The sequence below is a fragment of the Narcine bancroftii genome, chromosome 7 (assembly GCF_036971445.1).
Source record: "Narcine bancroftii isolate sNarBan1 chromosome 7, sNarBan1.hap1, whole genome shotgun sequence".
Lineage (NCBI taxonomy): Eukaryota > Metazoa > Chordata > Chondrichthyes > Torpediniformes > Narcinidae > Narcine > Narcine bancroftii.
The window spans coordinates 103077611-103092070 of record NC_091475.1 but is presented as its reverse complement, the minus strand read 5'-3'; the positions used below and the strand labels follow the sequence as shown (position 1 = coordinate 103092070).

Below are 14460 nucleotides of genomic sequence, written 5' to 3'. Positions count from 1 at the left end.
AGAATTGTGGGAGGGCATCTCTCTTCTATTGCGATTTTCCCACGATCCTTTAGACATTTATAAAGGTTTATATAAGTTGGCAAAGTTTCCCTTTTTAATCTTTTGTTTCCTTCATGTACCCGCCCTCACACAAAGACATAATCAATGTATCACTCCTTTATCCCAGGATACCTGATGACCCTTTCACAGTGGGCTAATTAGCTCACAGGTAGTATCATCCATGATGTCTCATGACGCCTGCATGCCGATTAAAGAGCTTTCACACTGGTCCCTTAACCAGTAGATTGGCTGTTAATTACTGGGATAAGGTGACAGTACTTTATTTGCAAGCAGAAATCTGAACCTGGATACATGAATGAGTCTTCAAACTCCCACTGCAGACTGAATATATCCATCAGTGTCCTTATTACATGGTTGCAAAGCAGGCCCACTGCATGACTCTTGTTTTGATCCGGATCATATTGCATCCAGGAATATAGATGCACAGTATGCACCATATATGTGGGCACCTATGTATGTGGGCGCACTCATAAAGTTAGGTTTAAAGCAGCACCATTTAAACATTTCAGCCTTGTTTATAAATGTTGTGAGGTTTTGCCCCTCTCTGCCATTGTAACTTTCTCCAGCCCAACAACTGAGACTTCTGCCCTTTTCCTTCTCTGGAATCCCTGATTTTAAAGACTGCATAATTGACACCCAGAATCTTGGCTGCCTTGACTAAAAGGTCATGTGTGAAGGATTACAGATTTCCTTGTTTGCAGCAAAGGATTTGTAATGACAGCTTTTGGAAAAAAATGGCTCTTTGTTGAGTGTTTCTGCTCACTTTCCTTTGTATATTTGAACTTGCATTCTCCAACTGCCACGGATGAATTTTAGTTCTTAACTCCAGACCACAAGCCCAGACCTCTGGCTGCAGCTAGGGTAGTTTAACCACCGTGCTACATAATACTATGAGATGGTAACCTCTTTGTCTCTGCCATCTCTAATTCAGATATTTTAAATCAAAAGATTGTAGTAGGGTTGCTACTGCTATAGCCAGGTTATAGCTCACGATTATAGCTCTTGGGCTGTAGCTCGAAACTTGCAGAGGAAAGAAGACATGCACGCTGGTAGAGTGTATTCGACCCCGAGTTTATTCAGGGGCAACTCTGCCTTTTATAGTGAGTTCGGTTGCATCACCACCAGGGCATGGCTTGGCGGGCTGGCCACCGATTGGTTGGTTCCAGCATCTGGGTCCCAATTGGGCCACCTGTGATCTGTCGGCAGTGGTTGGCCAGTTTCACTGTTCCACTGGCGGCCTATGGAAATGGGCGTCTCAGCCTGTGTGAGGTCTTGCTGATCGTTGCATTCCACAGCCATTTTCGGTGTTGGCCCGAGGCACGGGATGCTACAAGTTTTTTTTTGAGTACTAATACCCTTAATCTTAATTAACATGCTCATAAAATGGAGGCAAGTGCAGTTCCAAAAGGCCATAATGTCATATTTTATGCATGTTTAACAGGGTATTAAAGACTCAGTGGCCGCTTAACATTCTTCTCCAAAAGTCAATCAGCATCGTACTGATGTTAAAAAATCTAGAGCCAAATGTGGTTTGTTCAAAATAAAGTCATAATTATATTAAATGAAGAAAAAATTATTCACAGACCAAATTCAAAAACCTATCTGAAAATTTCAAAAAATGTTGAAAGGGAATGACAGAATATCAAGCAAGAATCTATGTTTCAAATGTCAATTTTTATGCATATATTGGAAAATGCAAGTTGCTTGATTTAGATCTATATTTTCTCACATTGCCATGTGTAATGTTGCATTTGGATGCCATTTAAAGGGGATTATATTTAATAATTTGAATAATATCTCATTAGTTTTGCTGTGATTATTGGAGAATTAGATTATAAATGGAAGTAGAATTGGAATTCTACCATTTCATTACTACTATTTTTGGAGCTCTACAGTATATCATACTGATGTGCTTATTATATTTAACATCTTAGTGGTGGTGTTTTTTTTTAAATTCCCATCTCGATGCAAACTTTATTATTACAGTCCTTGTACAATTCATTATTATTGATCTTGCACACCTCCAACTTGAAAGCTGGCTAATCCATACGGATCTGTCAACTGAAATGCACAAAGCAGGGTGGCAGCTCAGGACTCTTAAGCAGTGCAGTTACATGTTGGACCTGAGATAACTACGAGTTCTTCTGAAGCCCAGTGAGCTTTACAGCCTTTGATAAATTTGCCCTCTCTTGGCATGGAAAATTCATTCAAAATTCAGATTTATTGGTGATGCTGAGATTTATTTTCCTGCAGGGCAGGCAGAACTTCTGCTTATTGATACTGCAAAAAAAAACTGTTCTCAAGAAAAGATATGGAAACGAAAGAGAAATTTAAACAAAGATTCCTTTGCAAACTATGCAATACAAGAAAAAAAATTAATATTCATCGATAAATAATGTACAGAGTCCTTAAATTAGTCTCTCATTGAGTTTGTTGTTGAGGAGTCTGATGGTGGAGGGTGAGCAACTGTTCCTGAACCTGGTGGTGCGAGCCTTGTGGCAACAATACCTTCTTGCTGTTGGTAGCAATGAGAACAGATCGTGTGCTGGGTGGTGTGGATCCTTGATGACTGCTGTCGCTCTCCAACGTCAGAAGATTTTCTTGATGGTGGCGAGAGTTTTGCCTGTGATGCACTAGGGTGTGTCCACTACCTTTTGCAGGGCTTTCCACTCAGAGATGTTCTTGCTCCATTCCAATCTGTGAAGGAGCCGATCAGCACACTTTCCACTATACAGCTGCAGAAGTTTGCCAAGATTTCCAATGTCATACTGAACCTCCCCAAACTCTGATAAAGTAGATGCACTGATGTGTTTTTTTTCATGAAGACATTCATGTGTTGGTTCCAGGAAAGGTTCTTTGAGATCATGACTCCCGGGAAATTAAATTTGCTCACCTTCTCCACTTCTGATCCCCAATGATCACTGGATCCCAAACCTGTGGTTTTCCCTTCCTAAAGTCTATAATCAGCTCCTTGGTTTGATGACATTAAGGGAGAGACTGTCATTAGTGCACCATTCAACCAAGTTTTCAATCATCCCCCTGAATGTGGACTCATTACCCCCTCTTTATATAACCCACAACCATGGTGTTGTCAGCAAATTTGTACATGGTGTTGTTTTTGTACTGAACCAAACAGTCATAGGAGCAAAGAGAGTCGAACAGTGGACTAAGAATGTAGCCCTGTGGTACTCAGTACTCGTGGAGATTGTGGAGGAGATATTTTTACCAAACCTCACTGATTAGCATCTGGAGGTGAGGAAATCCAGGATTCAGTTACACAGTGGAGTATTAAGACCAAAAACTTGGAGTTTGGGGATCACATTTGAGGGGATGATGATGTTGAATACTAAACTGTAGTCAATAAATGCATTGTCATTTTTACTGTCTCGGTGAACCTGTACTCATTGAAGCTATCAGATTGGACCTATCTGAGGTAACAGGTCCCATTGAAATCAATTGGAAAATTTGATTTTTTTTCTCTATTTCCAACATATATGCTGTAGTTTGTTTCCCACCCTGCCCACCTACAACATGATCCCACTACCAGACACATCATCCCTCTCTGCCTTCTACAGGGATCACTCCCTCTTCCGCTCATCCTTTCTCATTATCACCCTCTCTGTAATCATAAGAAAGGCAAAATTTGCCCCGAAATATACTCCCTCACCACCATTTGGGGCCCCAAACGGTCCTTCCAAATGAAACAACACTTGTGAATATGCAGGGATCATTAACTGCACCTGGTGCTCCCATTGTGGCCTCCTATATTGGAAAGATAGGGTGCACACTAGGATATCAACTCGTTGAGGACTTTAACTCTGCCTGCTGCCAACCGTTTTAATTCCACACATTTCCATTTCAACATGTCTGTTCATGGCTTCGTACATTGCCAAACTGAGGCCACCTGCAAATTGGAGGAACAATACCTCATATTCCCACTGGGCACTCTCCAACCAAATGGCATTAACATCAACTTCTCCAATTTCCATTAAATGACTCTCACAGTTTCTCTGTTGCCCTATCCCTCTGTCTCCTTTCCTCCCGCTCTCCACCCCCTCTTCATTCAGAGATCTACCCCCACACCCATCACTTCAGCTTTTTTTGCCTTCTACTCTCCCACCGATATCCACCTATGGCCTCTTACCTATTTGCTTGTACTCCTCCCCCTTTTTATTCAGGCACCTGCCTGGTTATCGTTCACACCTTGATGAAGGACTTAGACCTGAAACATTAGCCTCTTTTTAAACTGCAGCACCTGGGTAGCCCTCCTGGGAACCAGGTGTGATTACTGTGGCAAGGTGCTGGAAGTGCCTTTTAAGCTGCAGGGGGATCGACCCATTAAATCACCAACCCGGCAATTTAAGTGGGATCGCAACCCCACGATGACACAGTAAGTGATGTGTCACGCACTCACGGGAACTATCGATAAGCCTTCCCCCCACCCCTCCAATTAGTCATCACCTGCCATCACTCACCAGCACCTCAGTCAGGCACTACCCCCACTGTCAATCAACACCCACCCCGTCAATCATGCTTCCCCTCAACAACATCCCACTGTCGCGAACATTGAGCCATCACTGCAAACTAGAGTGGCGTTCGCAGCTGCAGCAGTTCACTGTCTCCCCTCCCCCCATTGCAGCGACCTCCCTCCTCCCTCCTCCCCCCACCGCAGCAGAAGCAGAGGCCTCTCTACCCTCCCCCATTGATCATGGCACACCACCCCCGCACTACGTCAGCGACCTCTCTCCCCCCCCCCCCCCCCCGATTGTGGCAGGCACTTCAGCCAGGGGCTCCCCTGTGATGCCACCACACAAGCGCTGACATCACAGGAATAACCAGGTCAGCCACTTTACTGTTCAAGTTGCCGGTGGACACGACCTATTTAAGTTTAGCTGGGTTCCCTGACTACCTCTGAGGTAGGTCAGGGACCTGCTTAGATTAGGATCCTTTTTAACTGCTGTGCAAGTGGGGCACTAATTGGGCAAATTGCCCAGTTAACCCTATTTTACATGGCAGCTTGAAAGGTCCTATTGTTTCCTTTATCCTTCCTGTAGATGCTACCTGACCTGAGTTCATTCAGCACTTTCATGCATTGCACTACAATCACAGCGCCTGTAGATTTTCCTGTTTAACTGGTTTTTAAAAAAACCCAGCTGCCACGTGATTTGTTAATTTAAATAAAATTTATGTTTTAATGTTTTGAAAGTGTTTTTATTTTGTGTTTTTTGTTACTTAATTCTTCTCTGGTTATAAAAATTGATTATTTGACAACTCAGAGGGGGACATGAGGTGGTACTGTCGAAAAACCTTTCAGAGTTGGTAACTTAGGCTTGGAACTCCTGTGCTCTTCTGGGCCTCTTCACTAAGTGGGGAGGCAGCTTCACTGTGGAAGAAAGAACAGGTTCAAGAGCAGGTAATCTGCAGCACACCAGTTGAAGATCATGTTAGGACACAACTTCCACTTTACAACATTAATGGAACATAATTTAACAAATTTAGATTTTATTTGTGAACTTAGAATTTCTTGAGAAACCATTCAAAACAATAGTTTTGTATCTAACAGCTTTTTCTCAATTCAACATGGTTCTGGCGTAGTGGTAAGCTAAATGCCTTTATAGTGCCAGCGATCAGGATTGGACCTGGGTTCAAATCCTGTTCTATCTGTAGGAGTTTGTATGTTATCCTCATGTCTGAATGGGTTTCCTCTGGGTGCTCCAGTTTCCTTCCAAAAACATACTGGGGTGTGAGTTAATGGAATGTAATTTGGGTGGCAGAGACTCGTAGAGCCAAATTGGCCTGTTACAGTGTTGTATGTTTAATTTTTTTTTTAAATTTCTGTGACTGAGGCATTTCTTCCTCTTGCTTTGAAGAGTAAATATAAAAATAGCTACTTGATGTAATGTAAATAATTACCTCCCATCTGGTGTTCATTTCAGAATCATTATTCTCATGATGGGGGGAATTCTATCCAATTCTTGCACGATGTGGAGCCTTCAGGATGCTTCATTTCCTGAATGATTGCAGGTCATCCAGTTCGCTGCTCAAACTCACATTCAAGAGGTTTTGGGCTTGTACTATATATTTTATTCCTGCAAGATGCATAAATGTTTCAATATTTCTTGGAGCACTGATTGCAGCAGTATTTGCCCGCAACCAGATAGACTTCAAATTCATCGATGCCTGTTCGCCTCGAAGTGTTAAAAGATGTGAGTGGTATAGGAATCCTCTGAGACTTTAATGAAGCATTTAGTCTTCTGAAATAATTCAAAGGAGTGAAACCCAGTCTCAGCATTGTAAGAAAATGTGGTAGAAGAGCAAGATGGAGGCAGAAAATACAACATGTAGAATGTGGTGGTTTTGGGATAGATCATAGGTCAATCAGCTAATTTTGCTGCTGTTAATCGAGGATCCTGTTAATCTCTTGCTGAAGCTGAGCTAAATAACAGTGTATGAAAGGTGTAGAACATAAGATGAGGAGAAAAAGAAGGGTGAAAAGTCATCAAAAATAAGCAGCATTCACACCTAGCTTTCACCTATAAGATATGGAAATATACTCCACCTTCTCTTGACCTATCAATTCAGTAGCTTTTATTGTTAAGAGACAGTTCTGGGTGAATGAATATTATGAAAAACGTAAGCATGTAATTTGGTTTATTTCTCACATTTTCCTTCTTTGCATGGTAACTGTATTTCCTTAACAATGCATCACAGTTTTGCCAGTTATGCCCGTGAAGAGTGTCATAAGTTGGCTAACATGCACAGAAATATGGAGAAGCTTTACAATGAGCTGATGCACTATTTTGTAATCAATCCCAAGAAAGTCACCATTGAGGAAGTTTTTAATGAGATCAGTAACTTCAGGACCATGTTTTTGGTATGTTCATGTAATGAAACACTTTGAAAGTAAAGATCAACCATTTCATATTTAGTTTATTGTCAGTTCTGTGATTAAAATAACAATTTTTATGCTAGATTAATTAAATAAGTGGAGAAATGTTATGAACATACAAACTAATTAGTGTCTCTTTGCTCTGCTAATAAAACACTTCAATGTTATTACCAAAGAGATTTATCAGATTATTTTTGTTTTTAATCTGCCTTCAATACTAATTATGTATTTCTAAAATGAACTAATACATATCAGAAGGTCAGAGAAGTGATTTATACTGTTGTATTTATTTGAACATGATATAATAACCTGCTTTCAAGTTCTAATGAAATTTATAACTACTGAATTTCCTTTTCCATATCCTGGAAGCTAAGAACAATAATTGTGAAAAACCTTTGACTTAAATGAAATCATTCACCATGTTAATGCAATTTTTTTCCTCATTTCATCTTTGGTCCATTGAATCTTTTTTTTTCTAAACATTCATTACTTTTGACTAAAGAAAGCTATGAAAGAAAACACGAGGCAAAGAGAAGCAGAAGAAAAGCTGTGGCGTGTCAGGTTGGCTCGAGAAAAGGCAGAGAAAGAAAAACAAGAGAGACAGAAAAAGAAGCAAAATCTACTTGTGAAGAATTCAGGTAAAATAAATCCCAATACGCACATTGCAGTGTTAAACAGATCAGGAAAACAGAACCATTTAATCTTTATGGCTATCATCAAGTAATTTGCTTTAAAAGCACAAAATACATGACAATGTTTAGATCAGTAAGAAAAGAGATTAAATTCAGCCTTGTTGTAGATTGATTAATGCACATCTGATATGGCAACTTTATTCTTATTCTATATCTAAACTGGTGAGACACCTATTGAGAATTTTGTATTCAATGTAAATGATTCATTATGAATATTTCCAGTGTTTTAGATTAATTTACATAATCCAAGCAGCTGCATTTACTATTTTAATGTTGGTGAAAAGGCACCCAGAGATTAGGTGCATTTCATTATGCTTTGGACTCCTATTTCTGCTTGAAAACTACTTTGATTAATAGTTGATGTCCTTTAAGCTTGATGGCTCTGGGAAAAGTTTTGAAGTGGAATAGAAAGCTATTTCTTGGCTTGCATGAACACAGCGAGTTTCCTTTAATCTATACTTTGGTATGAATAAAAATAATAATTATAATAAAAATAATGAAAATAATAATTGGCATATTCTTTGCTGCTTCAGATGATTTAAAATTGAACCCAGTATGTTTCAGCATTGTGGCCTATCAGAAATTTAAAAACTATCAGCTGATCCTTCCGTGCATTTTCTGTAATTCATTTAATGAACTGAGTACTTTCATCTCACTTCCCATCACCCCCATCCCCTTGCCCCATGTTTCCTTTGCCAAATCTTAGATCCTAATCGCGAATGAGTTCCCTTTCCATCGAGTTAATCCTTATTTCAGTTAACATAATGGTACTTGTATTTTCTGATATACTTAATTGCTATTTGACATTATAAATCTGTTTGCGTATTTGATTCACTTTTCTACTACATTACGCATATTGAAAATTTTAAAAAAAATTGTTTCCAAAGTTGTTTTTTCCTTGCAGGGCTAGTAACAGGACTACGTCATTCAGCTTTGTGTCTGTGCTACTCACCCAATTTGAGCATGAGTGGCACATTAAATTTCTCTTGTGTGTTGAGTTCTATAACCTGAATAAAATTGCCTGAGAAAAGCTGATCAGATCTTAATTTGGAAGTTTGCAGGTTTACTTGACTCAAGCACTTTGTTGGGGGAAGATTCTCTCTACTCTTCATGTGAGGATGCACTTCCAGACATTATTGTTAATTGCCTTACCCTAATTTTAAAGTTGTGTCTCTTTGACTGAAATCAATCACCTGAGTAAATGGTGTCTCGTGATCTGTTTTCCAAACTTAACATTTACAACTACTCGTAATATGCACATATCTCAGTAATATGGTCAAAGTCCTTAACCACCAATGAACTCCATTTGTTGCAGTTTTATCTATTTACTGTGTCGATTCATGTCTTTTATTTCATTTCTCTGTCTACACTATTTACTGGTTGATGAAAATGCTTGATTTGGTCCACACCTGGGCTTCCCAAAGTATTTCACAAAATTTTACATCATGGAAACAAAACTTCTAGTCGGTGAAATGAAAGAAACATGGCTGCTATTGAGCAGCAAGTGGAGCAAGAGAGAAATATAGAGTAACATTCCTTGAGAGTTGCATAAGAATGTAAAGAAAAGGTGAAAGAGTAGGCATATTGGTCTGCTCAACTCTCTTCACCGCTCAATAAGCTTCATTCACTTTTGGCATCTTCGTCAATATTCCATTTTTTATCTCTTGATTCTTCTGCACTGCTTCAGTAACTGACAAGCTCAATCCTACAAGTCAGTAACAATGATGCCTCTCTTACTGAAAGGTTGAATACCTTCTCTGTGGTTTGATTTTTTTTCAAAAAATGTAGCACCAAGGAAAACCCCTCTCCTGCTGAAGAACAGACACTCTGCATTGGGTGAGGACAACCAGATCCAAGGTGAACCCACGCCAGATAACTTTACTGGTTGGGTGCTGATGGACTGTGTGGCCTGGATGACTGAGGTAATAATTAACATTTAAACAACTAGATACAGCAGTCCACTGTTCCCATGAGATTCAAGACAGCTTCCATCTTCATGAAGTCCAATAGACCCACAGTAACTGGACTAAATAACTATTGCCCAATCCCACTGACCTTAACCATCATGAAGTGCTTTGAGCAACTTATAATGGAACATATCAAATTGCACCTCCCGATGATATTGGACCCATTCCAGTTTGCCCATCTCCAAACTTGCCCACAGATTATGCTTTTGCCTTGACCCTCCACTCCTTCCTGACCCACCTAGAGAACAATGCCTCACGCACCAGGCTGTTGTTCCTTGACTTCAGCTCGGCATTCAGCTTAATCATACCTCAGAGGCTGGTGGCTAAATTGTACTTGTTGGGACTTCACTCTGCAGCTGGGTTCTGGACTGCTTTGAATTTTTTAAAAATAATTTTATATTTAGATATGTGGCACGGAAACAAGCTCTTCTGGCCCATGGAACAGGCCACCCAAATTCCATAATTAACCTTCAATGACCATAAATTTTGAAGACTGGAAGGAAACAGGAGCACCTGGAGGAAACCCAGGCAGGGAGAACATACAAACTCCTTACAAACAGCACCGGATTTGAATCTGGGTCACTGGTGCTGTAATAGTGTGGCGCCTAATGCTGCACTAAATATGATGCCACTTGACCAAAAGATCACAATCAGTCCAGGTTGGTGGCAAATTCTCGTTCCATCACATTGAACATGGAGATGCACCTCAGGCCTGTATGCGCAACCTGCCACTGTTCACTCTGCTAACTCATAACTGCACTGCCAGATTCAGTTCCAACAGAGTCATCAGGTTTGCAGATAATAAAGCAGCAGTTGACCTTATCAGCATCAGTGAAAAAACTGGGAGATTCGTCAAATGCTACGAGAATAACAACCTGAATCTCAACCTGGATGAGGCAAAGGAGATGCTTGTGGACTTGAGGAGAATGAAGGTCAACTACTTTCCACTCCATGTCAACTGCCCTATCGTGGAGAAAGTTGAATGTATAAAGTTCATCGGCATACTTGAAACAGATGACCTATCCTGGACCCACAATACCATCTCATTATTGAGGAAGGCATAGCAGTACCCACATCTCTGAAGAAGGATGAGGAGGGCAAGGTGACAAGCTCCCATTTTGACAATATTTCACAGAACACAATTGAGAGCAGCCTGTCTGGCTGTGGTATGGTAGCTGCAAAGCATTGGACCAGAAGTGAATACGGAATATTATAAAAAATGTCTGAGAAGATCACTTGGGTCTCCCTTTCCTCCATTGATCACATTCACTGTGAATGTTGCTTAAATAGAGCTCAAAGAATTGTTGAGAATCCCTACCATCCATCATATTGGATCTTTGACCTACTTCCATCCAGGAGGAGATAGAGGAGCATCAGAAACAGGACTGCCAGGCTCGGTAATAACTTACTGTGAGATGGCTATTCTGTAACCTTGGGTCTCTGACAAAATGAAACTGAGTAAAATATTCCAGAAGATTTGTACGTATTTATTTTGCCTATGTGCTATGTGGGAAATGTATTTTGTGCATCATGGTCCAGAGAAGTGCTGTTTCACCTGGTTGTATTCGATCCCCGAGTCCAGTTTATTTTTGTACGCTATAAATAACTGATGTCTGAACTCTATGGTGCCCACTAATTATTGAGTGCAATCTGAAAATATTCCATCCTTCCCAACTCTGTTTTGTATTAGTTGGCCAAACTTCCAACAAGTATTTTACACTAATTCCATGTGCTATTATCTTGTGCAGTTGGTTTTCCATCTGTTGCTCTTTTGATTTTGCATTGCTGACAAACTTTGGTACAAGATATAATTTCAAAGCTTGAAAAAAAAACTGTAGTTAATGGATAACAGATGTTAGCAGAATTGAGGAATGTATTTATCAGCTGATGGAATGGGCAAACAGATTGACTGGAAATAAAATGTTTTTGATTTGGAGGGATGAAGGAGAACATGCAATACAAGGCAAGAGATAGAACTTCAAAGGGAATGTGGGAGCAAAAGGCTGGGTGCAGCTGTACAGAAAGCTAGCAATGCAATTTAGGATGGTGATTTTAAAGAAAGCATTAAGGAGCTCTTTATATGTACAAGCATGAACTTGAAAGTCCGAAATCTTAGGTTAAGCATACTGAAAACATTGGTTAGGCTTCAGCTGAAGACTAGAATCCATATCTGAGCACAGTTCAAAGGGATTGATGCCAATCCCTCAGAAATGGCACAAAATCAGTTTTCTAAAATGGTATAAACACGATACTGGAGAAACTCAGTAGGTCAAATTGTGTACTTTATATAACAAAGAGAAGGATGCATAAGCAACATTTTGGGCTTGAGCCCTTCATAAAGGTATGAACAATATGTTAGTGGGTACCCGAAGAAAATGGTGGGGGGAGGAGCACAATCCCACAGGCAGGAGGTAATCGCTGGATGAGGGAAGGAAGGCTCTCTGAATGGAGCGGGAAGTGGGTGAATAGCTGGAGGAAAGAAGACAGAGGGATGGGGAAAGCTGCTTTCAGGTGGCCACGAAACCTGACTGTAAAGCCGCCTATTGAACTCCAATGCGGCTGTCGGGTGGCCACCTGAAAGTGGAGAACCCAGCCAGGAGGAGCTCTTACCTAACCCTCTTCCTGTAGTTATAATCTCCCGCTCCGAGAATCCCCCGTTGCACCTGAAAGCAGCATTGGTTGTCAGGAAGCGGGCTGATGTCACAGTGATGTCATCAGCCATCAACTCTGGCCTGTATTATACTGCAGTGAACCTGAGAGACGTGTGAGGTCAGGTCGGGATCCAAAGCCTGGTGCATCTTAAGGTGTCCAACTATTCTCTTTGCATTTGCTCTCAGCTCTCCCTCTGAGCTCTTGTCAAGCCGGGAAAGCAATCAATTCATTCACAACCACATACAAATTGCGGAGATTCCCCGCACCTGCTCCGTTTACCAGTTGGCCCCATTAAAGCATTCCAAATTTCACCCACTTTCCCATTGGAATTTACGAACTATCATAGCTGTGTCCGCGGTTTTTTTAATGTAAGGATTGTTACGTTCCCATCAGAACAGGCGCTTTGGCCCACGTGTCTGTGCCGAATATGATGACTGCCCGAGGAAGTGTCCACATCTGAATCGTCAGCTGCCCTTTTATGAACTACAAATCAGTCTAAAATTCTGCTGCTTGCTCTTGGTAGACATTCCTCCACCCCTTCTTTTTTAATACATCTATCTATCAGCCTCTTGAACCCCACGATTGTATCTGCTTCTACCGTTACTTCTGGCAGCCAGTTCGAGGCACCCATCACTCCCTGCATGAAATATTTCACCCGCACACCGTCCTTTAACTGTCCCCTCATCTTAAATGTGTCACAGTGACGTAATTAAACACCTGGTTATTATTTCAATTCTTTAGAATTGTATTGTGGAAATTAGGTTTCTGGTCATTTATTGACTGATGTTTGAATGTTTCTATGATTATGCAAACTTGAAGGAGAAAATTCCACCAATTAAGAACAATTTTTCATCCAGTAACTGTTCACCTGTGGCACTGGTAATTACACCCACACCCACCCACCTCCTTACTCCCAATACAGATGGAGGGGAGAGGATATTGCGATAGGAAAGTTTCAAATTTCCCACACTTTGAATTCTCCGATCTCCATTCCTGGTGTGGCTGATCAGAGTTTGGAGGCAAATGGCACGTTCGGGACTCGGAGGGGCTTCAGGATCTCCATCCACCCCATCTCTTTTATCTTTTTTTTCCCTCAGCTCATCTTTTTACTTGAAGAATGCCAAATTGTTAGAATCCCACCTGGAAAGGTTGGATGCAAAATATCCCATTAAGATTAAAACAGGAAATATTTATTTCTATGCTTCAACCGGTAGCGCAACAATTAAATTGGAATACTCATCTCAACCTTAAAGCTATCGTATTCGGGACCTTCAGAGTGACATTGAAAATAAATGTTTGAGTAAATTATTACTGACTGCCAACATCCCCATAAGCATTTCTCTTCTCTGCTCCATGATCTTAATCCTGTGTTCAGGCAGTGGGTGGCAGTCAGTGAGCGGATTCAGTGATGGTGTTGAAGACGGCTGGTGGCCGCTTTTACAGTACTCGCTGCTGCGTCTTCTGCCATGTCCGCACTGGGACCATCATTCTCGGGGCCTGGTATATGGTAAGTAAGTGGTGTGAACTGGGAGCGAGAGGAAAGATCTCCTCATCGGCTGAGTATGGTTCGTCTCTCAGGCCCAGGCTGCTGATCCAGGCTGGAGTAGGCGGGCTGACAGCCCAGGCTGAGCCCGACTGGAGCTAGACTCACTTCGATGTTCAAGGGTAAAAAAAAAGTGTTACTTTCTTTAGGCGAAGGTTGGGTGCAGAGTAGGGCTCATTTTTATTTCTCAACGAACTCGACCAAATTTATCCCGCCTGTCTTCCTATCTAGTCATTATCAACTTTCCTTCGTGGGCTTAAGAACGGCTACTATTTAGTCTCCAGCTTCTCACCCATCCCTTTTTGGAGATGGCTTCAGGAGGCTTCTCAGCCTCAACGCACTGCAAATGACATCAAGGTAGTATGGGCAGGACTGGACAACAGTCCACAGAAGCCGGCGTTCATTCGGAAGCAGCTCTCCTTCTGCCGGCACGTTCAGGTGACAGGCTTCTTCTCCACAGCCACCTGAACGTCCCAGCTGCACTCCCCCAGCCGCGTCTGGGGGAGTAGGATTTGAAGGCCAACAAGATTTTACAGTGGCCTTGGGTCACTGTGATGGATCTGCGCTATACAGTGCCCAGGTGTCTAAAGCTTTCAGTGCTTCCTGTGTCGAACAAGTAGTTTGTAATGCACCCATTTACCTCGATGTCCATGGTAG

At 41.4% G+C, this 14460-nt stretch overlaps 1 protein-coding gene across 5 annotated transcripts in view; it reads left to right on the top strand.

Moving 5' to 3' along the window:
- LOC138739144 (protein diaphanous homolog 3-like) overlaps window positions 1-14460 on the top strand; it is a 481652-nt gene that overhangs the window by 282423 nt on the left and 184769 nt on the right. For all 5 annotated transcript variants that reach the window (XM_069890655.1, XM_069890654.1, XM_069890657.1 and 2 more), the window contains 2 exons: window positions 6771-6934; window positions 7452-7587. In XM_069890655.1, coding sequence (XP_069746756.1) covers window positions 6771-6934; window positions 7452-7587 — 300 coding nt within the window. The remainder of the gene's footprint in view (window positions 1-6770; window positions 6935-7451; window positions 7588-14460) is intronic.